This window comes from Dunckerocampus dactyliophorus, chromosome 8, assembly GCF_027744805.1.
Source record: "Dunckerocampus dactyliophorus isolate RoL2022-P2 chromosome 8, RoL_Ddac_1.1, whole genome shotgun sequence".
Lineage (NCBI taxonomy): Eukaryota > Metazoa > Chordata > Actinopteri > Syngnathiformes > Syngnathidae > Dunckerocampus > Dunckerocampus dactyliophorus.
In genome coordinates, this window is record NC_072826.1 from 27,889,827 (window position 1) to 27,914,607 (window position 24,781).

The 24,781-nt window shown below is 41.1% G+C and overlaps 2 protein-coding genes across 2 annotated transcripts; one reads left to right on the forward strand and one right to left on the reverse strand.

Annotated features, from left to right (window-relative positions):
* Positions 1–1,445: 1,445 nt before the first annotated feature.
* Positions 1,446–15,131, reverse strand: fbxo42 (F-box protein 42). The gene is made up of 10 exons (XM_054785560.1): positions 14,937–15,131; positions 11,963–12,245; positions 11,763–11,879; positions 9,483–9,617; positions 7,942–8,095; positions 7,746–7,856; positions 7,587–7,683; positions 5,405–5,461; positions 3,761–3,877; positions 1,446–3,688 (listed from the first exon to the last, which is right to left on the reverse strand). The coding sequence occupies exons 2-10, from the start codon at positions 12,234–12,236 to the stop codon at positions 2,630–2,632; spliced, it is 2,121 nt and encodes a 706-aa protein (XP_054641535.1). The 5' UTR covers positions 12,237–12,245; positions 14,937–15,131; the 3' UTR covers positions 1,446–2,629.
* An 898-nt stretch (positions 15,132–16,029) lies between these two features.
* On the forward strand, positions 16,030–23,770 carry LOC129186049 (SUZ domain-containing protein 1-like). Its single transcript, XM_054783868.1, has 4 exons — positions 16,030–16,332; positions 17,595–17,644; positions 17,728–17,988; positions 19,889–23,770. Exons 1-4 carry the CDS (start codon positions 16,282–16,284, stop codon positions 19,998–20,000), a joined length of 474 nt encoding a protein of 157 aa, XP_054639843.1. The 5' UTR covers positions 16,030–16,281; the 3' UTR covers positions 20,001–23,770.
* The last annotated feature ends 1,011 nt before the right edge of the window (positions 23,771–24,781 follow it).

Below are 24,781 nucleotides of genomic sequence, written 5' to 3' on the forward strand. Positions count from 1 at the left end.
AGGAACACAGAGGCTACTATACATTTTTAACATATAAGTCAAATATATGGACAGTTTCTAAAAGTCATAATGCCCTTAATTAAAAATGTTACTAGAGCTCATGCATTTAATAGTGTGGACATTTTAAGCCGCTAGAGGGCGATGTTTCACAAGGCTTCAACTACATATACTGAACTGTATAGTTGTACATTTTAATTATTGTATTTTATTAAGTAAGGCAGTAATTCACACAGTATTTTAGTTAATTTTAGTGGTTACATTTTTTTACTCCACTATTTCAGTTCAATAAATCAATATATATTCCTCAATAAAAATAAGCAGGGATGTTTTATTTTACAGTATTACAATAATACACCGTAGTGTGAGTCCATTATCAAAATCAGTATTAGTGTAGCTGCTATCATTTTATTTACTTTTTTCTAATAAAAAAAAATCACATATAATTAACATTGTAATTTTAATTGAAAATTATTTCATAGCATGGTAGCAAATATTCAGACTTCAAATTATATTAAGTGTTTTGATTAGGTACTTTTTCAAATTTCTATTAACTATGAACTATTCGTATAATTCAATATCACGGTAGCAACTATTATTGATTTATTAAATTAATAAATGTTATGGCAATGACTTACTGTATTCAATCAATGTTAACGACTATATTACATTAATGAAATTAAATAAATCAATATTACAGTCGTCCCTCGTTTATAGTGGGTAGTTGGTTCAAGACCCTACTGCGTTAAATTAATTTCCGCAATATAGCATTCAGTTAATAAATGGAATATCATTGCGGGAGCATAGAAAAACTGTCTAGGACTTTCTAAATACGATTTTTAACATTTAACACCACTACAGCCACCTTTACACTCCTGTAATTCATAGTTTACGCCACATTGCTACTCTTGCAGGAACTAGCAAGCTAGCGAGCTAACCAGTTAGCCTCGAATTTATTTCTTCTAAACTCAGAAAGCCAAAAAACTTAACACTTCCGCACAGGCTGAGAGAATAACTTTTTTCCACTCTATCATGTCGGATATGCGATGGCTGACTTCACGACTTCATGCAGTGTTAAGGCAATGTAATGTAAAGTCGTGCCGTGTCTTATCAATGTTTTGTGTCGTGGTGTAGTTACTGCTGACCAGAATCACAGTTGGCTGTCCTACAAACCACTAGATGACGCCATCTAGCCATGCATATTATTTGCATATGTTGTAATAGATACTATGTGTAGGAAAAACGCAGAACCTCATAGGAGAGATGTTTATGTTTACAACTAGAAATAAACTTGATCCTTAGTTCACTTCATCAATATAAAATAACTAATATTTTATCTCGGTTACCGCCTCTCAAGAGTCTAGAAAACGTAATAATTACTTCCGGACCCCTTTGATCTTGTAGTTAGGGCTACTTGTTTAACTTATCGCACATTATTCTCCCATGACACGTTCTGACACACTGACAGGCAGGCAGTGTCCCAATGAGGCATGACTGTAATGAATTGTAATTTAATGAAGATTAAGAAACATTTGTTTTACATCCTGCTCTGTAAAACAGGGCGAAATCCACCCCGGTGACATCGTGCCTCAAGCATGTGTGGATCTACACTATGCTATGTGTACAGCGGGAGCTGACAGTGCACGGGCCGTTTGTGACTGCTTTGGGGGCGGGGCAGACGTCTCAGCAGCATCCGCTGCTGCTCAGAGAGAACAGAAACTGCAGATCACTACGCGCTTTCACTTTTACGTCCCCAAATATCAGGAAACTCTCCAACGGCGCCAGACAAAGTAGCTACATTTGTCACGAGTAAATTTTGAGAGAATACGTTGCCCAGGGACTTTGGAATGTCGCCAAATTAAGCGACAAAGTTGCCAAGTTGGCAACAGTGACCAGAATACCACACGTCACTTGTATTTCAATATGTTTTGACTAATAGCCTATAGTCTACCACAAAACAGTGGTAGACTAACAGTAATTCATTTCTGAAAAACCGCGATATAGCAAGGGAGTGATAATCAAACCGCCATATTGCAAGTGACAACTGTATAGAATGTTCTTGATTTATTATTAAACAAAAAAAAAGACGTGGAGGCCTTTTATTGTTTTACTATGTTTATAGTATAGTGCCACATCTCTCACAACTTTTAACCACCACTGTGCATAAAGACGCGCGCACAATGTCTCTTTCTTTCTCACTCACACACTCTCACACACACACACACACACACTTGATGTAAACATTGCAGGCTTTAAGAGTGATACCAAAAGCAAGGTAGTTGTCAGCCATTTCCGTCAACAGCATCCATTGTCAAGAGTCCATAAGATGATGACAGAATCAGCAGAAATGTTATGGTTTTGTTCATCAGCCTATCAGGGGCTAATCAATAATGTCCTGTTGGATCAGTTAAAAACATCTCCTCGCATCAGGTTTTTTTTTTCTTAATATCAAACTGTGGCTAAAAGGTTTTACTTTGCAGAAGCCATATTGGGGGTGTGTGTGGAGGGGTGTTATGAAGTGGAACATCTAATAAAGATTCCCCAAGAATCCTTCCTACGAGAAAAAGGCCTTGTGTGTCAATTCCCTTGTTTGGTCACGGGGCTGAGCACCTATCACTCCAACCCGGCTCCATTACCTTTTTGCACGGACAAAGTACAAGGCGTTGGTTTTAGGGTAGTACTTCACGTTCTGTTTTTTGTCCATGAGACCCCCGAATATAATAAGCTCTCCCCTGCCCTGTACCACAGTGTGGAGGCTGGTCTCCGGAGGCCCCGGAACTGCAGCCGGAGTCCCGTTTCCATATACTCTCCAAGACACAGTGCCGGCGGTTTTGGCGCGGGACACATCCAACACGTACATCTGCATCGGCTTGCAATTGAGCGACTGATACAGAGGTTTACCCACGTTCAGACTCTGAGGAGGATGGTGACCGAGGCGCCTCGCAATCGGGGGGATGGCGTGTCCGTCTGCTCCCGCGGCCTGCGGCGGGCTGGAGGACGACGACGGTGGGGTCCCAGGGGGGCCCGCTCCTGCTCCAACACTTCCTCCTCCGGGAGACGCTCCCTGCGTTTGAAGGGAAGGCGACGATAATGAAGATGGTAAGGATGAGGGAGATGTGTTTTTGACCGCCTCCAGGCCTCGTCGTAAGGCAGCGGGGGACACGGCCCCCGGTGGAGTGCGCGGCGATCCCGCAGGGGGGGTGTCCAGGCCGTTAGTGCTGGGCACTTCTGGGTGGTGAGTGGCTGAAGGGGTGGACTCCCAGCCATAGTCTGTAGAAGCAGGCGGATGGGGGCGAAGGGGTGGAGATGCAGTCTGCGCAGGACTGGTCCGCGGCGAAGGGGAGGAGCCATTCAGTAAGGGCGGATGCGGAGGCAGAGGGGGGCTGTCGGGGCATTGTGAAGGTGACGGCTGCGGAGAGGAGGATGGGCTCCCATCTCTGGCACCGACTCTGGCTGAAGGTCGGGGTCTCAAAGTGCCCCATCGACCGTTAACACATGGAGCCTCTTCGATCGCTCCTAGAACGACGCCGGCTGCCCCGCTGCGAACGGGAGACTGGGAGCGCAAAGAAGGCGGTTCCGGGCCCAGAGGGGCAGGTATGGCACTTATGGGCGAGGGCCGGGAGTTAAGACTTGGACTGAGTGGTGCGCGGCCGGATGGAGCCTGGGAGAACACCACCACACACTGTCCCACCTTGAGGGAGAGGTGAAGAGAGGTGAAGTTGGTGAGATACTGTTGATGTAGTTAGCCTAAAAGCCAACTTACCCGACAAGCTGGGTGGCACCAAAGCTCCGGTGCACCGTGATCCTCATTTTCTACCTGCAGCTGCTGCCACCTCCAGGTGGGTGCGTCCATGTGAAGTAGCCAGGCATCTTTGAGGAGCTGGTACACCAAACAATCACAATGTAGCCCGCCGGATATCATAAATACACTCCTGATCAAAATTTTAAGAGCAGTTGAAAAATTGCAACAATGTACATTTTGCACTGTTGGATCTTAAGGAAGTTCTCAGTAGGGCTTCAAAATGAAAAAAGAATAAATAAGAGCAAGAAAGATTTTTTTTTTGAGTAAGCAATTTATTGCAAACAAGCATTAAAGTGAAATAGGCTGTTCATCAGCTGATCAAATGTTTGAGAGCACGGTCTTTAAAAGCCAAAATGTTGGGAAAAATGTGGATTGAATGTGATTTAATGTCAGGTTTTCACACTGTCATGATCTCTTGATGGCAAAGGCAAAAAAGCTTTCTCTGTTTGAACGCGGTGGAATAAGCAAGGCCTCTCGAGCTCGCCATTGCTGCTGAGGTTTGATGCAGTAAGACAGTCATTTGAAACTTTTGGCATCCTGAGGCTCATGGAACAAAAAAAAAAAAAAAAAAAAGGAGCCGCAGGATCCCACTGGCTGTCAGTCAAGACACGGGGCCATCCTCAGCCCAAACGAAGGTTGTTACTGGTGCAGAGTGCAGTCCAATAACCATCAGACATCATCTGTGAGAGAAGGCTTTTAAGAAGAAACATCTTCAAAGGACTCGTCTCCTTCAACGGCACAAAATTGGCAATTTGGAATTTGCAGGACAGCACCAAACATGGGACACTAAAAGGTGGAAGAAAGTTTTATTCTCCCTCGACGGTCCTGATGGCTTCCAACGTTACCTGAGATGTTTTCCACACGGCACAGTGGAGGGGGCGCCATCATGATCCTTCATTGGAACAATGGAGCTTCAGGTTGTGCAGGGGTGTCAAACGGCAGATGGCTATGTGGAGATGTTGCAGGGGGCATCCCTCATGACTCGTCTGTGTGGTAATGATTGGCTTTTTCAACAGGACAACGCTGCACTTCACAAAGGACTTCTTACAGAGGAATAAGCTCACTCTTTTGGACCATCCTACATGTTCCCCTGATCTAAATCCAATTGAGAACATTTGGGGATGGATGGCAAGGACACTTTACAAAAACGGACATCAGTGCCAGTTCCACGCATGCCCAAACCCATTTTTCATCTGATTAATAAGAATGGCGCAGCTACTCATTACTGACTCCTTTTTTTCAACATTTTATTTCTATTTGAGTCGGGGTTCTGTATTTTTTTTTTTTTTTTTTTTTTTTTAGCTATGGTTGTAAACTTTTGATCAGCCTATTTCACTTTAATGCTTGTACTTAGAACCTCCTTAAGATCCAACAGTGCAAAATGTACATTCTTGCAATTTTTCAACTGGTCTTAAAATTTTGTTCAGGAGTGTATATCATACACAGTTGATCCCAAAATGATTCATACCCTAGATCTTATTGGACAGATTTGTGGAATATATTATAGTAACATTATACTTAGGGCATTGTCCTTTTGTCACTTTCTTGTGTTATGTCCAGGTAAATGCCAAAAATGGGCGACAATGAAAAGTATGGGTTACTTACAGCATTCGGGCCTCCACACCCTCCCAAGATGAGTAACGTCTGATCATCAATCACAATCTGGTAAGGAAATGTGACGTCAGACATAAGTTACATTACCAGTCAATCACACCTTGATGAAGACTTTTGGTCCTGTGCCTGTCCCTGTTCAGCCCACGTCAGCTTAATTGAATTGGAAAATAAAATTCACATAGGTTTACTTCATGCATTTATTGTGAAGTTCAATGATGGACTGCTAAGTTTTTTGTGAAATTAGAGGTAGAGCTGTCAGTACAGAGAAATTCGAAAACCAGGTTAATTTGTTCAAGTCAATTGCCACAAAGTAGGATTCAATATTAATAAATAGAATATTTTCATAGTTATGGCGCAGGTAACGTGTTTACGATCTTCTAAACACGGTTTTTAACATTATTAGAGCTCTCTAGAGATGAAATAACATCCCCATAGTCACTTTTACATTTGTAAAACTTAATGTAGTATATGTAATGAGAGAAAAATAAGACATATTAGACATAAATAAGATAACACACTCATACGTTAGCGGCTCCTTGTCTTTTGCTGGACAGCTACTTCATGCGGTGGCTATTGTCTCATCAATGCATTGTAATGGTGCCTTTAAATGGCTTCACACTCATATTACCCAATATAGTAGACATCATAAGAATAAATCAGCCATCTAATACATAAATACAACTCTCGCTTGTGTGTGTCACAGTTGAGTTTTATCCTGTCGTGGGTTATTATGATTATTATGTTACTATTATTGTGCCTGTTGTGAGATCATTTAAACCTGCGAAAAATGCCTGTTCTGGTGCATGTCTCTACTGACACCTAGTGGCCAATGTAGAATACCACATTCACAATTAGAACGCTTCTTCTGTCTTGTATTTTACTTCATTTAGTTAGTTCATTAAGCCATTTTTATGTTTGTAAGTGCTTAATTTAGGCCAATAGTAAACACAATTTCCTTAAATACACATTTATTTATTCTTTACTAATAATAGGCTTTATTCAACCACAAAAAAGTGATCATTTATTCATTTTTGAAAAACCATGACAAGAGTGAGGGCGCAATGTTCGAACCGCGATATAGCGAGGGACGACTATATACTTCTTTTGCCCAGCACATATTACTGATGCCGGTATCAAGTGATAAATATAGGGAGCAGTTCTTCCCTCAAACTAATGTCACATGTTGACATGTATTTATTAGAAGAAGCAGCCTTACTCCCCCTTCCTATAACCAGCACATTCATTGCAAATTGCATATTTTCTATCCAAAGGCCAAACTTGGCATTAGTCCCACACCGCAGACACTGTGGGGAACACGGCATCACAGGTGCTTCACAGAAAAAAAAGATACCGATATGAACTGATGCCAATATTATCGAACATCACTAATATTACCGTAAAGCACCGTGTGTAAACCGCACCCGTGTATTAACCGCACCCCCATTTTCAGGCTCATGGCGGGGAAAACAAAATTTTTAGTTCATAAATACTTGCCAACTCTTTCATCTCAAATCAACATGCAGGTATTAAACAACAGGTATTAAACAATTTCAAAAAGAAGAATAAAGGAGAAATCTGAACCTCGGCATCTGGATCTTTAATATTATGGCTACGTACAGATTAATAATAATAATAATAATAATAATAATAATAATAATAATAATAATTTAATAAAAATCCAAATAAAGAAATTTGCAATTTTCAGAGATGTTTTGATATCTTATCTTTCACTGCTTCTCTTTTTCTCTATTATTATTTTATTGCATTGCTTCAGTGTGAATTTGAATAAACTCCAACGTTGTATTGTATTTTACAATGGAAGCTTAGGTTAGCTTCAGTGTATCTAGAGATGGTTTCACTGTGTGAAAATACAGACAGCCGTCAGATAAGTTTCAGCAACTGTACAGCAGAGGGCGGTAAAGTCAAAGCAACTGTCTGACCCACAGACGGCTATTGTAAAATGGGCTTCTCGTCAATTTCTGCATCTGGTCACAGACCTGTCATCGTGTATAAACCGCACCCCGATTTTTTGCGTCTCACCAGTGGAAAAAAAGTGCGGTTTATACACGGTGCTTTACGGTACGCTTATTTGTTGGCCTGGCCCTACACAATGTTTTCTGTTTATCATGTGGCCCCTAAAAGGATTCACTTTATTTAGCTGAGGTTGTCTTACCTGTGACTGACCGCCTCGTGGGTGTGGAGATGGGCCAGATATGGCTGGTTTGGACCAGGACCACTGTTCCAGATCCAGGACCCAGACCTCATTACTCCTAAAGAACAAAAAATGTGGGTGTGAGGTGTGAATTGTGTGCACAAGATAAGAAGTGCATACATTTGCCGCGCTCCTAACGAGCCCCCAAAGACCACCATGACGTTTCCAATGACAGATGAGGAGTGGCCTGCCATGGGCGGCGGGCCGTGTGTGGTTACTATGCAGTTCCACCTAGGACAGCAGCGATGCAGATAAACCAAAGGAGAAATGTCAAATATGCCTCATTGCACACGTTTCGCTTTCACTTCAAGCTCACCAGTTCTTTGACGGAGAGTAGGTGTGGATTTCATCGAAAAACCTTTCCGGTTGGTGCAGTGGGTACGGGCTGGGGCGGGTCCAGCCTCCAAACAGCACTAACAGATCTTTGTGCATCACGAGGGTTGCTCCAGCTTTAGGGGAAGGATAAGAGCCTATAGAAAGGAGAATCCTTCCACGGTTATTCACATTTGAATGTAAAAAAAATCAAGGCCCAGCGTAGACGACAGCAGTGGATGGTATATCAATGTGTAATACAAGGTCATGATGTTTCACCCCGGCTTACCAGCGTCGGAAAACATCACATGAATTTCATCTTAACGATCTTAAAATAGGCAACGGTAATGCATGCGTCACACTTAAGAACCAAAGGCAGGAATGCATGGCCCGTGATTCTGACTACCGCTCAAAACATGCAAGCTGCGATGGTGACTGATGATATGCAAATTGATACTGCCATGCATTGCTTCAACTCCAGGCAGCAGAGAAAATGTATTTCTCGCAAATGAGAGCATTGTTTGTTACGGGGTGAAACAAAATTTCCTCCATTTGGACTCCCCAGAGCAGGGGTCGGGAACCTTTTTTGGCCAAGAGAGCCATGAAAGCCACATACCAGTATTTTAAAATACATTTCCATCGGAGCCATGTAATATTGTTTTAACACTCAATACAACTGCATTTTCAAGCAAGACCAACAATTTTAGACTATCTGAACTACCGGTAGTCTCTGAATTTATTCTTTTTAATAACGTTGTTACACTGAAGCTAAGCAATAATAAAATACTCCATACACGCACGATACTCCTCATCTTTCTCTTTTTCCCCATCTTCTTCGTCAAAAGGGTTTGCGCTACAGGATTAGCTAGCTGATTATTTGAATAACGGAGGGAAGTGTCCTTTTTGACCTCTCAATGACCTGGGTAGGCTCGTGCATTATCCAATTATAATCAAGTTTTGGTGTCCGACCCGGGAAATAACCTGACAGCTGGCATTGACTCTGGCCACCCGCATTGCGCTGGAAAATGGATGAATTAAAATTTGTTGTATAAATATTTAATTGTGGTTAATTGCATTTTGTCCATAGTTAAGTCATAATTCATCACACTCTATCGGAGATTGAAATAAGTTATCTACCATAAATAGGGATGTAAATCTCTTTGTGGTAACGATTCATTCGGCAACTACAACGATAACAACAGAAAATTTTATGTAAACGGATATCAATTTTGGACATATGGGCCATTATTATATTGAAAAAGTAATATACAGTTAGAAAACTTGCCCTAATTAAAATGCATAATAATGTTTTATATTTTGAACGTTATTTTTAACACTGTGACATTTCACTTTAAAATGTCAGTGGAAAAAAATGAAAATAAATCAATTTTATCGTGTTGAAAAATGTCTGAGAGCCAGATGCAGTCATCAAAAGAGCCACATCTGGCTCGCGAGCCGTTGGTTCCATACCCTTGCTCCAGAGGGGAAAAAAAAAAAAAAAAAAATCTAAAAAAGATTCAGTATCCGCACCTGTGGTAGTCATACCTGAGGCTAGCGGGCGGATCCACTCTTTGCTGTTCAGGTCTAGTCTCCATAAATCATTAAAGGCAGCGTTGCAGCTACTCTGGGTGCAACCCCCAAACACATACATGGACTGGTTGGAGTCGTAATAACAAGCACCTGTAGAAAGACAGAACAGTAGAAAGAGAACGAGAGAATAAAGAATAGTTAATGTTTTCTTGCTTAGAATTGAGATTGTGATTCTTAGGGAAGCACCATGTTCAGTGTAACCCTAAATAAAAATTCAGACCTGCAAACGCTTAGATAGTGTGATGTCGTTTTTTTATTTTGTAAAAAAAGGCTTAAAGGACGACATATACAGTAATCCCTCGCTATATTGTGCTTCGGATATTGTGGTTTTCCGAAAATTAATTAATTAATCAATGATTGCTGTTTCATGGTTGACTATGGCCTATTATTAGTCAAAAATATTGAAAGACAAGTTATATGTAGTACTGTGGTCACTAGGCACCAGTAATGTTATGAGACATGACGTTAGAGTACCTTTCACGCTGCATGGAGACTGGCTACTGAGCCAGCATAGCTGAGTCGACATGCTATGGCTGACATAGACTGGAAAAAAGGTTATCCTCTCAATCTGTGTGGAAGTGGTAAGTTTGTGGCTTCCTGGTCCTTCTTCCCCACGCCGTTTGAAACACTTTAAGTTTAGAATAAATACATTGGAGAGGCTAACTAGTTAGCTCGGTAGCTTGCTATGCTGGTAGCAGCAGTCTTCTGTCCCTGCAGGGATCCTGTAGCCTGCACAATGTGATGTAAACAAAGAATAATAGGAGTGTAAAAGTGAATAGAGGGGTGTTACTTCATGCCTACAGGGCTCTAATAATGTTAAAATACATATTTCGGAAGTCATAAACAGGTTTTCTATGCTCTAATTACGAAAATATTCATTTTATGAATAAGGGATCCTACTTTGTGGAAATTCACCGATCGTGGTTGGGTCTGGAACCAATTAACGGTGATAAACAAGGGCTTATATTTAAAGACAAAGCTTTGTGTTATTACTACGAGAACAGGCTTTTATTGTCACTGCACCGTTTGAACCGTCCATTTGATGAAATGACACTTGTGGATTGTCATGAAATCTTTCTATTGATTTCTCTTATGAAAGTTTGCAAAATTTAATTGTGGAGTGCAGTACAGTTGGCTACGCTGCGTCATCCCAATCCCCCCCACCATCCCTCACCCACAAATATGCCTCACATGTAACAGCAGAGGAGTGATCGGATTGTAGGTGTCAATGCGCATTTGTGTTGATGTGAGTGTCTTGTCACATTCACATGAACGCACAGGCAACAGTGCACAGGAATACGGCGGGAGACAAATATATAACGCCAAGTGTTTTGTGAGGTCTGATTTTTTTGAGAAGGCATTTTTGTGATGCAAATGTGTTAGTCTTTTGAACGCATATTGTTTTGAGAAGCCAAACTCGACTTAATTGTCCCCAGCAACTAAGTGGAACTACCTTCTTCATCACAGAAATCTGACCAGAAATGGATTTAGGAGACCAAGTTGGGGGTAAGTCGCTGTTATTGGACTACAACACTGATGGGGATGTCATACAACTTCATGCCAAAAAATCCGAACTATCACCTTATCGCTGCATGAAGTCATGAACTTAGCCATGGCATGGCCCACATGATAAAGTGAAAAAAAAACCCTCTCCTCCCATTCCGTGTGGAAGTGGTAAGTTTTTGGCTTCTTAAGTTTAGAAGAAATAAATTCGATATTAGCTGGTTAGCTCCGCTAGCTTGCAGCCGTCTCAAATCCCTGCAGTGTAACAGTTGCAATGTGATGTAAACAATGAATAGGAGTGTAAAGGTGACTGTAGGGGTGTTATTTCATGACTACAGGGCTTTAATAATGGTAAAAATCGTATTTATAAAGTCATAAACAGTTTTTACATGCTCTAACTACAAAAATATTCCATTTATTAACATTGAATCCTTTATCATGGAAATTCATTTATTGTGATCGGGTCTGGAACCAATTAACTGTGATAAACGAGGGATTACTGTAGACTGACTCAACGTATTTTTTCACACTTCTATGACATGTTAAAATGTTACTTTAAAATGCCTGCACCACTGATAAAGGTCATGACAAGTTGACCCTGGAACTGATTCATTCACATTACAGTAATTAGACAAATCAGGTCAAGCGGAACCCCAGAAAGGAATGTGCTTGACCTTTCCAAATGCTGGTAGCTGTGACGCTTTGTAAAGGTTATCGTGCGTGTATACTGACTGTGTGAAAAGCGCTGAGTGATGGGAGTTCCGGGATATGGGTATGTCCGACTTTCCCATTGGATGTTTCCCTCCTGGACGGCCCTCAGAAAGCCATGGTAGCACTGATAGGCAACACCTGGTTAAAGGAGAAAAAAAACACAGTTAAAAGGATACACCGCAATGCTTTATCATGTACAGTACGACTAAACGAGTAGCTACCTTTAATGAGGCGATACCACTGCTTGCACACAAGCGCTGCTGTCTTGTGCTCCTGGTAAGGTGACAGAAAGGACAAAATGTACTCCAGAACTTCCTCTGGCAGCTCCACCATGGTTCTCCCTCCAGCTTTGGCACAAGTGTCCATGTTCCCTTCTCCTCCGTAGGACCCCATCTTTGCCTCGGCCACCTCTGTTATTCCGGCAGGATCAGTGGCATTGTCTTCCGTATCCATGGCAACAAAACATCCATCGTCATGGTCAGTTGTATGGGACATTATTGTTATCTGTTGGGACAGGAGACACGACGGTGATACAGTGGAACCTGCTTATGTCGACGCTGACATCGTCGTAGCCGAAACCGAAACCAATGCAAATCATTGCTTGCGCATTTACTTGTGAGTTAGGACAGGGACATAAGAAGAATGGGTGATAAAGGATTTTTCCACCTAGATTCTTGTGATTTCATATAATATTGTAGCAAAGGGAGCAGTATGGCGGTTTGATTATCGTTCACTTGGGATTTCCAAAAATTAATTAATGATCACTGGTTGACCATGGTGTATTATTAGCTAAACACATTTAAAGCCAGAGGTATACGTAGTATTCAGTAATATTCCATTACTGAGACATGACATTAGATTACCGTTACACTGCATGGAGTCGGCCACGGTATATCAGACATGTTCTCCTCGCATTCCATGTGGAAGTGGTACGTTTCTGGCTTTTTTTGTCCTTCTTCCCCACTCCGTTTTAAACCCTTTCTTACATTTAGAAGACACTAAATACATTGGAGGCTAACTTAGCTCGCGAGCTTGCTATTGGTTGAAGCCATGGCTGTCTGTGTCCTGTAGTAATCCCGTAGCCTGCGGATTCCAGTTGCGCAATGTGGGTAATGGTAAAGATTGCATTCAGAAGGTCACAAACAGGTTTTCTATGCTCCAACTAAAAAAATGTTCCATTTATTAACACTCAATCCTACTTCTCAGAAATTCACTTATAGCGGTTGGGTCTGGAACCAATTGACTGTCTTGTGTATGGTTCTGAGCTGTGATTCAACGGTTGGGCTATAGGGGGCAGTGTCATTTGCCTGCTATTTAAAGGAAAACTGCACTGTTTTTATACCTTATCTAACTCACAGAAAAGAGAAAGACGTGTGTGTTCATGTCCCACATAGGGATTGTGGATGATGGGCAAAATTCCCCAAAACGTGCAGTTTTCCTTTAAAGCCAGACCCAAAAGGAGAAGAGTTGCCCAGCCGAGTTGGCTGCATTGAAGTGTGGAGTGCGTCTTGCCGTAAGGTATCTAGTGCCGTTTCGTAGATGCCAATAAAGAGCTGATTTGTGCACAGTCATCCTGCCTTGTCATTCTGCTGACATTACAATATTTTACACGCTTATCAAAACAGAGCTGCTGCACTACTACTTTTGTTGTATGTCTTGACCACACTGAAAATAAAGCTTCTGTATATGTGCAAATCTTTCGGTGGCTAACAATCTAAAGAAAATTATACAGTGGAAGCTTGGTTAGCATCACTAAGCCGCTCAAACCAAGCCAATTTTTCCCATAAGAAATAATGTCAATTCAATTAATCCGTTCCAGAAAGACAAAAATGTTAACACAAAACACATTTTTATAGTTTTACAATTGGAAATGGATTTAAATACATGTAAATGATGAACAAAAGGGACAAATTAACATCCAAGGTTACTTTTACCTTTGTTGAAGACGTGATACTTGACGCAAGTGTTCCCAAAGACACCAAGTAGTAGTGATATCAACACGGACACCACCTTCCTGTTTTGTCATGAGTTCTTTTTTAAAATTCAATAGTGTTTCTCACCTCAGTAACCCAAAATGGAGGCAAACAAAGTTGCAGGTGCCAGCTTTTGATAAAAGTGAGAAACACTATTGAATTAAAAAATAACTCATGGCAAAACAGGAAGGTGGCGTCCCATGTTGATCTCGCTGCCGCATTGTGTCTCTGGAACAGTCACATCTTCAGTGAAGGTAAAAGTAACCTTAAATGTTCATTTAGCCCTTTCATTAGTCATTTATACACATTTGCAATTGTTTTGTGCATGCAGAACTATAAAATTATGTATTGTGTAAACTGCGCTCTTTTGGAATTTTGCCCATCATCCACAATCCTTATGTGAGACATAAACACAAGTCTTTGTCTTTTTCGCATGTAATAAAAACATCAACTCAAAGTGAATCATTATGGGTTGTGTGCTACAACGCTGCCTGCAGCTGCATGACTGAAGCCAGCACTGGTACAACTACTGCAAACCATTTTTAGGTTTATATCATGCCACTGCAATGGCATGTTGAATGTGTATTACATTGCATTCAATACATGGCATTGAATGGCAGCAAACACTGCAACCATTTTGGACTTTGGTGCACCTTTCGCTCAGCCCTTCGGACGTCTTAATTGTTTTCATTGTTCGAAACGCCCTTTCTTCTCCCTTCCACATCCATCCCACTTTATCGTTAGCCGCATTAGCCTAGCCATCATCATAACGGAAACGTTGGGGTGCTCCTGGCATTGATCAAAGAAAGGCGGCTTGTTAGCACAATCCGCTAATGTTGTGGGTTTGCGGTTACTCGCGAAACAGTGTGACAAAAAGCGGCGTTCAATTACGATTTTTTTTAGACGCCCGAGCCTCACAAGTGTTATGCTAATGTTGCTGGCTAGCCTGACACTAGCATTTTAACGGACACCCGGGAATACATTTACGGTGCAAACAACGTGATCGATTCTAAATATAAATTTTTAATCAGTTAATAAAGCAATGTTCTAACCACTCGAGAGTATCGATGACATGGCAGTGTCTAACGAGCGTGTCAACAGATGCTCACGTCCTTCCTTCCTGGCTGGCTGCTAATCTGGGCTAACGCTAGCTACTAATTAGCTCGCACATATTTAGCCGAGCTTTCACGGAATGACGTTGTCACTTTCAGGCCCCTTTTACCGTCGGAGCGTCGACAGATCCGCCGTTTAAGACGTTGCTCCTCCGTGGCTGCGTGTTAAGGGTCCGCTCGTCCACGGTTATCAGCTCCGGTGGGTCCTCAGCAGCCGCCGAGCAGTCGCCATCTTGCGCTCTGCAAATGCGCGTCCCTCCGCAGCACAGCGACGGCTCCTCAAGCGGCAGACGCGGCAGCCGGGCGGGTATGTGGGTGGGCACTGGGCCGGCCCCATCACTGGAAGGGTGGGTCCTCCTTCGCCTGGGACCTCTCGGGGGGATGTGTGAAAGTCACCTTTTTACTACTTTGTAAAATAATACTAAACACTGCATTTTTCACTTTGTCATTTGTGTTTATTGATTTAGTGTACTGCGTTTAGACAAGTATATCACCGTTTACATATTTACAACAACAATAAAACGCATCATTAATTTTTAAAAATCAGCAAAGAGAACTGAAAATGTTGATCAAACTCATATTAATCTAATGCTAACACTACCAATAGTATCGACGCTATCAAGAATTTGATCCATCCGCCCAACCATACTATGTTACTCAAGAGGTGGGCGATACTGCAAAATGTGGTATCGATGCGATAGCAAGCAAATACCGGGAAGTAGTGCGGATACTGATACTTTAAAATACCCGAAGGTCGTTTGATTATTTTGCCTTAAATTTGTTGAGCATAAATCATAAATTAATACACTCATTTGTGAACAATTTAACAACATATTCATGCAACACGAGCAACAATATAATCAAATCATTCTCTTTAATTACGTACGGGTGTTTAAGCAAAATAAAGTCAAATCAGTGCAAAATAAATAAAACCGAAGTAAAACATTCAGATCCTTTGGGTTTTTGCCCTCAAAGTCCTCCTGTGTCCATAAATTCCTTGACTTTGTAAACAATATAGCAATACATTTAATAAAAATACAACAACACTGCAAAAACACATATTTGTGAAATTAAACATTACAAACAATATGACAATACATTTGAACAACAGTGCAAAAAGCAGATATTTGTGAAAATAAACGTCAGTGTAAAATATCGATCTCATAACGCCTAGTAAACTCCTGGTATCGATAATATCAATACTTGGATCGACCTGCCCCCTCTCTGTTCACCACCACCACAACAAGGAAGGATTAAGCTAGCAGGCTAACACGCGGCCAAAAAAATTGCTAACCACACCGGGAAGTCCAGCATCCGGAGAGCGGGAAAACTAGCAAAATATCCTCATCAGTATCAAGCGAATAGACGCTGCTTCCCAGCCCGTAGCCTCTGTGCGGATGGGAAACAGTTAGCTGGTTTGGAGCCGAACAGGGAAGCAGGCGACGGTGTGTTAAAATGGAGGATGAGGAGGTTGCAGAGAGCTGGGAAGAAGCGGCGGACAGCGGGGTAAAAACCACCAACACAACAGACTGTACTCTAAAATGTTTCCCTACCTTATTTTAGGTACATGCATTTAAGTCAGATGCATTGTTTAGTTTCGTACAATCTGACTTATTTTGCTATTGCAACCAGCCGGGCTCCCCAGAAGGCCCAATTTACAACGTGCCATGTACATGGGTGATTTTCATTGATGCAAGTTTTTTTTTTTTCACTTTCAATTGGAATGAAATTAATTTGAAGTTGATCGTCGTGGTAGTGACGGGCTGCATTGCATTGGAGCGTCACGGCACGGCAGTGTGTTGTGGTTAGGACAAAATACGGACTATAATTAGTCATAGCTGCTTTTATTAAAAATATGTTGGAATATTATCCACTGTGTGCTACAGTAGCAGTGTATATACTCAAAGGACTAACGGCCCTGGGAGAAATGTATAGGTTTTGTTTTACCTCGAAAGTATGAATGCGCCGCTGTGAGTGACGTCACTTCCGTGTTTCCCCTAGTTGCTGTTCGCTCGTCGGAAATCCAAGATGGACGCCCCCGATTTAATGTTTGTGTTTTTAATTCAGGAGTCAAATACAGACGTAAGCGTGGTTCTGCCACTTCGAAGGAGTCTGGCTAATCAAATCGAACTTTATTTAAATAACACTTTTGGTTCGATAAAAATGCAGCACAAAGTGCTTTACATTAAAATCATTCCTGGCATGCACGCACAGACGCATTAAACATGGAGACATAATACACACATAAGGAAGTTTTAAACCAGGGGGACTTAAGAAGTAGAAAAAAACACAAGTATCTCTAGGGGTAAATAATATTAGAGCAGTACATTAGTACAGGAAATTAGTTGAAAGGGCTCTGAAGATCAGTGACACAATGTGAAGGTTTAAGATCTTGTAGTCCTGGTTGATCAGCAGTAAATTCACCACCGTCTGTGATTGATATCTACAATACACTTCAAAAGGGAATCAATTATGTATAATAAATGCTTACAAGGGGGACAAAACATTAGAAACATCTTTCAGATTAAAAAAAAAATCTTTCAGATTCAATGCACCGCTGCAAATTCTAACCACAATAATGAACACTTTGTTGAATGAATACCTCTCTGACAGTGTCATTCAAACCAGAGCATTCGTAAAGGCAGTGTTTTTCAACACAGCTCATGAATGTGACTATGATGGTGTAGCTAACCAAGTACTCATGAGTACCTGTATCTTTGAAAAGATTTCTTTGAAGACTTGCAACAAATACAGCATGTCTCCCCCAGGAAATAGAGAGAAGACTTGAGGCAAAGCTGAAAATAAATCAGGAGGCAAAGTAAGTAAAATATCGAAGTATTGAAAAATAAAAACCCGCACATTTATTTCATTTAAAAAAAATCTGAAACCTCATCTGTGCAGGAAGTCCAGTTCAAGTTCGCCAGTGAGAACTGCCATTGTAATCCAGGACGAATCTCTTCCTGCAGCACCGCCGCCGCAAATTCGAATTTTAAAGCGTCCGTCAAACAACGGCACTGCGGGGAATGCCGCGTCGTCATCTCGACCTTCCCAGCAGATGAAGTCTTTGGCGCAACGTGAGGCAGAGTACGCTGAGGCCCGGCGGAGGATTCTGGGTAGCGCTTCATCAGAGGATACCCCTCAGGACAACCCATGCCAAGACAGGTGAAATCAGGACACTTCTTCCCTATTTCTCTTGCTGCCCCATCGCGATAATGCAGGTTGATGACGCAGTCTAGCAAAGCGTCGTCAACATAATAAGTCGGGGGTGGCCAAACTTTTCCCAGCGAGGGCTGCGTACGGTAAAATCTAAGGATATGGGGGCGACATGACTGTGGTGCGTTCAAGGACTGTCGAACAAAGTGGGGCAGGTTGCAGCTTGCAACAAACAACATAAACATGCAAAGACTGTGGGATTTCTAACTGTATATTGTTTTTTAAATAAAATAATGTCCCGTATTTCCTGCGATTGGCTGGCGACCAGTCCCGGGTGTACCCCGCCTGTCACCCGAAGTCAGCTGGGATAGGCTCCAGCATGCCCCCGCGACCCTAATGAGGAGAACCGGCATAGAAAATGGATGGATGGATGTCTCATGTTTCCAAATTTGTTATGCATTTGCATAAAATTTGCTGTAGTTTTTTTTTTTTTCTTTTTCCCCATTGTGCTCGAAAGTTTCCCGTGGCCCAGTTCGGCCCCACCCACGCACTGGTACTGGTTGGCGACCCATTATTGGTGACGGTGTATTATTACTATGAACCTTTTCTTCACTGCTTGTTTTCCCATTTAGGCAGTTGGGTTTTTTTTTCGTTTTTACAGATATTTGTACTTTCTTCTTGTGATATTTTTCATAACATTGTGACGTCATTCCCATAACATTTTGATTTTGTTTTGGTAGTACAGTATTTAAATTTTCTTCTCAACTTAATTTTCTAAAAATTGCGGCTTTCTTTTTTGTTTCTAATATTATGTCTTTCAAATTAGTTTGCTATTTCAACTTTATGCTTAAAAAAAGCCACATCCTAAAAATATAATTTAACAAGCAAACTAAACTAAACAAAAAAAAAACAACAGCAATAGCAAAAATGGAAAAATCAGTAGTAATTTTACAAGAATAAAGTCAAAATTTTAAGAGAAAAAAAGTTGTAATCTAACAAGAAAAGTCGTAATATTATGAGGGGAAAAGTAACATAATTTTACTAGCATTTTGGAGAGGAGTGTATAAAAGAAAGACCTTATTGTTTTAAAGTCCTACAACTATGAAAAACAAACAAAACAATGAATAAATTTGTAATTTTGGGAAAATCAGGTTGCAGAAAAAGTTATGTTATGAGAATAAAGTCATAATTACAAGAAGAAAACTGGAATAGGAAAAAAAAAACAGCAGAAATTGAAAAAAAACCCACTAATGTTATGAGAATAATTTCAAGCTATTAAGAGGAAAAAAGCTGTATTCTAACAAGAAAATAAGCGCAATTTTATGAGAATAAACTTGTAATATTATGAAGAAAAATTGTCATTTTTGTAGCATAGAGTTGAAATATTAAAGAAAAAAATACAATTAAAAAAAGTTACATTATGAGAAGCAAACAAAACAAAATCAAGCAAAACATTTTTAAAGAGTAAAAAAAAAAAATGTTGCTTTAATTGAAAAAGAGCACAGCACCAAACGTTGCAGGCTATGTTTTTATTTCAAGTATCTGTACGTGTGAAGAATTTTCTTTTTTGAAAGTAGCCTTGCCTATTACTTAGTATTTACCTAATTCACAGTATTTGTTCCTTTTATTAACAAGACACCCGTTTTTCCTCTATCTTTTGGTGTCATCATGGACTACAACTAGCTGGCTGTAGTGCCTTTTGCACTCAAAAGCATGACATGCTCGCTCACTTGACAGTACATTCATGTACGTAATAAAGAATACAAAATTTGCTCGGCTGACGGGATGCTCGGAATAGGGCTGTTTTAGTGGGTGTTTTAGAGTGCTGTCATTCTGGATCCTTGGAGTATTATGATCTTAAGACCCCTAAAAAGTGTTTTGTTCTAATCTTTGTCTTTTATTCCTCTAGGTCAGTTCGTATGACTACACAGCAAGCGTCGGAAGCAGCTCGTCCCAACAATCATGTGATCCGCCAGCCCGCCGGGCCTGACGGCACCACCGGCTTTCGACTTTGCAGATAAAACGGAGCCGCCTGCTTTTAAGCGGTCAAACGAAGAGAAGTGAAAAGGGGGTGAAGAGCAGAGTGGCGTAGTAACATTTGCAACGTGAAGATATATACAATGAACTTGTCCACCTGCTCTGTGCTCAGCTGGCATGGTGTTTGCCTTCTGCCTCGTCTTATCCCTCTATGGAACGATGAGAGGGACTGGCAGAGATTAGCTGGGTCCCCCATCAAACACCCCCCCAGTCTGTTCCACACTGTGAAGGAGGCTTTTTTTTGCCTAACATCCCTAAACACTGTGATACTTTGCTATACCACGAGGTGCCCTTTGAATCTTACTCCCATTGAGAGATGAGTGTGCGGGGCCGTCGGGCGTCAGTCCCTTCAAGGTCAATTCAGTGAGTCGGGGAACATCCCCGGAGAGAGCGTCGGAGCTGGGCTTCCCGCCGAACACGCAAGTTGAAAGGAGTCGGTCACGGCTGCGCGCCCTCCGGTAAGACGGCAGTGTTTGTGTTCAGTAACTGGAGGATAAGGCGGCAGACGGAAGGTCATCCTGGTGTCACCCTTTGAGGCGTCATTCTAAAACGGGAGGGGCCAAAACCAGTGCTCCACAGCCTGCAGGCCTCCACTGGGTGCTGGTGGCTGCCTAAATGTCACTGCAGCCGCTGGCCAAAGATAAAAGATGGGAAGGATAGAGTTTCATTAATATTCAAGCAATAACAAATGTATTTCACACCCCCCCCCCCCCCCCCTTTTTTTTTTTTAATCACCCCATTTTCTGTTGTCTGTGTTCAAATGTGGGCTTTTAAAAAAAAAAAAAAAAAAAAAAAAAAAACCTTTTGTGTTTTGGAGGACTCTTGCAAGGTAGTCCAGGTAGTCAATTTAATAGCTAATACTGTAGACACTAAATTACATAGCGTGCATTTTGAACCGGGGAATTCTTGTGTCAAAATTGTTATGGACTTTTAAATGAATTGAAAGCCTAATTGCGAAACTGAAGTGCGTTGTGTTTGCTTTCTCAGCATAGAGTTGGAAGTTGTCATTGATTCTTTTTTTTTTTTTTTTCCAGTCAATGACCATTAGGGTTGGGCATCGAGCATCGATGAGAACCAGGTCTAACATTCCCGTTTAAACCTTTCGATTCGTAGTTTTGATGCCTTGTCCGCCAACTGGAAGAAGTAGCAGCGAGCACCAACGAAGAATAAGTGGCTACAAAGTTCGGCTTGACTTCATAAAAAAAAAAGGAAAGAAAAGTGGTCTGCTCAGTGCAACATTTGCAACACAATGATATCATGCACCCATGATTAAACACCTCCAGATTCATGCTGTAGGAATAACAGCGTTCCCTGTCTTTGATGCACTACGTCAGGCTTCCTCTAATCAGTAAGAATCACGGACGTCAAAGAATAAATGATGTCTGTCTCATGCCAGTGTAACTAAGGGTTTCAGGGTGTAAATAAAGCACAGGAACTACGGCTGTAGGATGCAAGTTTAGTCATATTAAGTCAAGAGACCTTCTTGACCCACACAACACCCTTCTGGCCTTTGCACTACATCTTGTTTACTTGTGCTAACAAAATAAGTGTGTCATAAAAATAACTTACACCACCACTGAGGCAGCAAAGTATAATAGTGCTAATATGGTCGCTCATAGACAAACCTTTTACAAGTTGTTTGATATTTTCCGCCCAGCTTAGTGCATGTTTAAAGGGTCCCTGACATGATTTGTCAACTTAGCTTAAATGTGTTGAATATTGTTTGTAATTATGTTCTAGATTGTTCAATTTTTGAAAGTGAACGTTAAATTAATGGCGCCAGCCATGACGAGCTCGCTCTCGCTGTTCAGTCTTTCCAGAAGTGATGTCATCGGGTGACGCCTCTCGGCATAGCGGTGTACGAGACAGAGGATGTTTACAGTGATTACAGCCGAGATTTGAGCGATGTCTGTAGCTTTTGAGGACAAAAGAAGGGAGGAAAATGTGGAGATGAAATAGAGAATTTGCAGGACATGGAGATGAAGATTAGTCGCCTTCAAAAACACAGAATGGTTAGTGTAAATTACTCTGGAGTTGCTTATCCTTCAGTTACTGTCTGAAATCGGCTTATTAATGAGAGTAAAGGGGTCTTTATAGCCTGATTAAGTTTAGATTTCGTCGCGTCCCAGCCCCCCGCAGTAAACCTGTGAAAAGATGTTTGTTTAACATGCATAATGCTTTACAGCCTTGTCGCTATCATGGAATAGTGTTTAGAAGATATTATGTAAACAAGATGTCGTTCTTCTTGTCCCCCCCCCCCCCCCCCCCCCCCTCCTCTGTGTACCGGTGGAATAGCATCTCTTTTCAAAAATGTCAAGCCGAATGCTTCTTGTAAAGGTGTTCCTTCGTAGCGGTCATCAGTGACGATCACCGCACAGAGCGGAACGTCATCCTTCCTCTTTTGGAAAAGAAAACAGAATCAATTGCAGAACATCCAGCAGAAACACAATTTTTTGGCATGACTACTATTTTGATGAAAAATTACATGAACCAAGTCGACGATCTACCTTGAGAAGCATTTGAAGAACTACCAATGTACATAATTCCAAACAATATATGACATACTTAAGCAAAGTTGATGAATCTTGACAGGAACCCTTTAAGTGCCTGCAGCATCACACACTAACACACAAACTACCGCAGAATGTTTTTTTCCTGAGCCTTTCAAAAGTAAACATCAGACATTTCATCTAAAAAAAAAAAAAGAACACCCTCATTTAAACAGTGCAGACTTTTGTGACCTCGCATCTTAAAGGAAAACTGCCCTTGTTGGGCGGGAATTTTGCCCATCATCCACAATCCTTCTGTGAGATATGAACACACGTCTTTCTCTTTTCTTTGCGTTCTAAAGACTTACGGTAAGACAGCTCAATGCTGCCTACAAATCCCGCTATTAAAACACCGCCAAAAAGCTTTTATGGTTTTCTATCCATGCTGTGACCATGTAGTAACAGGCACATTAGTGATAACATGTAATACGTACAGTTTTTTGCTTTAAGACTTCTTTCCTGGGTGCAGTGATTTCACATAGCAACACAGAAAGGAACACTGCAACTCGCGTTAACTTTTCCAAACTCGAAAACAAAAACCGCAGCATAGCAGCAGCTCCAATAAGTAGCGTTACTTTTTGGTAGTGGCCTGAGGTACTGTGACGCGCTGCGGGCGAGTGTGTGGTGAAGATAGTCGCTAGCCGGCTATTAGCTGGCCGGTGTGGTGTGGCGAGGTGTCACTACAGCAGTAGCATAGTTTGATCGGTGTAACAATGTCTCTATAGCTGGGTTAATATGCACGCCACATTATATGTAAGTGGTGCGTTTTTGGCGCTTTATGGAGTCTTTCAGAATGCTTTATAGGTGGAATAAGTGTTTCCCCTTTCGGGCATTCATAGTGTATTTTTAGCTGTTCCAGAACGCACAGAAAAAAGAAAAACATATGTGTTTGTGTCTCACATAAGGGTAATTGTTAGGGACCGGCATCGTTCAAATTCTCAAACGATTTCCAACTCTAATGCCCATGCACCAGCTGGCAAATGAGTGAAAAAGTGACTTTTTGCTGCCTAAACAATGCAAGAAAGGAGGATATCGTAGAGAAAAATGTATTGGCATTTTGTGGCTTTCGGAATATAGTCAAATCTAACTGCTTTGTTTGGTTGGGGTTTTTTTTTTCTCACTACTACACCATTTTACACTTACACTGATCAGCTAGTCATTCAGAGCATTAAAATGACATAATGCAGCATTTTTTTTTAAACTTTCAACCCATATTTGCCTTAAATCCCAATTGACAAACATTCATTGATGTGGTATGGCTCCTGTTTATGAATGAACATGGTTTTAAATAATTCCAAAACCACACAAACGTGTTTTTTTTGTTTTGTTTGTTTTTTTAAAGAAGCACGTGGTGATAATGCTTGTCTTTGAAAACATTACTATACTGTAAGTGCTTATATTAAATAGTAAATTCTATCATTGCTAAAACAGTCTCTGAGAGTCCAGTAGTTGGAGTAAACCACCCAGTTTGTCGATCCCAATCATATCCTGTTGATTTGGTTATTTCACACAAATTATTCATGAAATAAATGTCACACTAAAAGAAATGAATGCTGGGATCTTCAAATTAAAATCACACCTGGTAAATCTGTACTTCCGTGTTATTTGTATTTTATTTAAGATGCTATTTGCTGCACTGTGTGTACATGGAACACCTTCCTGTATGCATGGTTTTAGCTATATAGCAGAGACACACAAACCTGGGAAAGGTTATCGCATATGCTACTGAGGCTCTGTTGCGATTTAAAAAGAAAAAAACAAAACAACTCAGGGTAGCGTATTCATGACTACTATTCCTTGCATGTAAACATTCAACTTTCAATAGGGGCACGGATAACCTCGTGCAATGACACGGAATTCAATCAATGAACTTCAATCAAGAGTATCGACCACACGCATAAATATTGTGTAGCTATTTGATCTGCTCATGATGCTCACTTTTTGCGCCTCCCGCAGTAGTTTGGGGCTTGCTTGATGTCATATTTAGAATCACGAAGAAGCTGATGGAAAAAAAGACAATTCCCTTTAATAAAACTACCATGAAATTACGTGTTTTGTGTTTTTGATCTTTTGAAATGAAAAATTGACATGGAGGCAGTTCATTCGGTACACCTGCGCCCTCCAAAATCCTATCTTTGTTTTAATTTGTTTCTGTGTATTTTATACAGTGTTCCCTCACTCTATCGCAGATTCGCTGTTTCGCAGATTTTTATGGC

What these genes read in the sequence shown, in the direction of transcription:
- LOC129186049 (XM_054783868.1), top strand. Translation starts at nt 16,282, where the DNA reads ATGGAGGATGAGGAGGTTGCAGAGAGCTGGGAAGAAGCGGCGGACAGC. An exon ending in AAGAAGCGGCGGACAGCGGG is followed by an intron (nt 16,333 to 17,594) that starts GTAAAAACCACC and finishes TGTCTCCCCCAG; the next exon opens with GAAATAGAGAGAAGACTTGA. An exon ending in GACAACCCATGCCAAGACAG is followed by an intron (nt 17,989 to 19,888) that starts GTGAAATCAGGA and finishes TTATTCCTCTAG; the next exon opens with GTCAGTTCGTATGACTACAC.
- fbxo42 (XM_054785560.1), bottom strand. Translation starts at nt 12,236, where the DNA reads ATGTCCCATACAACTGACCATGACGATGGATGTTTTGTTGCCATGGAT. An exon ending in GATCCGCCCGCTAGCCTCAG is followed by an intron (nt 8,096 to 9,482) that starts GTATGACTACCA and finishes TCCTTTCTATAG; the next exon opens with GCTCTTATCCTTCCCCTAAA. An exon ending in CACGAGGCGGTCAGTCACAG is followed by an intron (nt 5,462 to 7,586) that starts GTAAGACAACCT and finishes TTTCCTTACCAG; the next exon opens with ATTGTGATTGATGATCAGAC.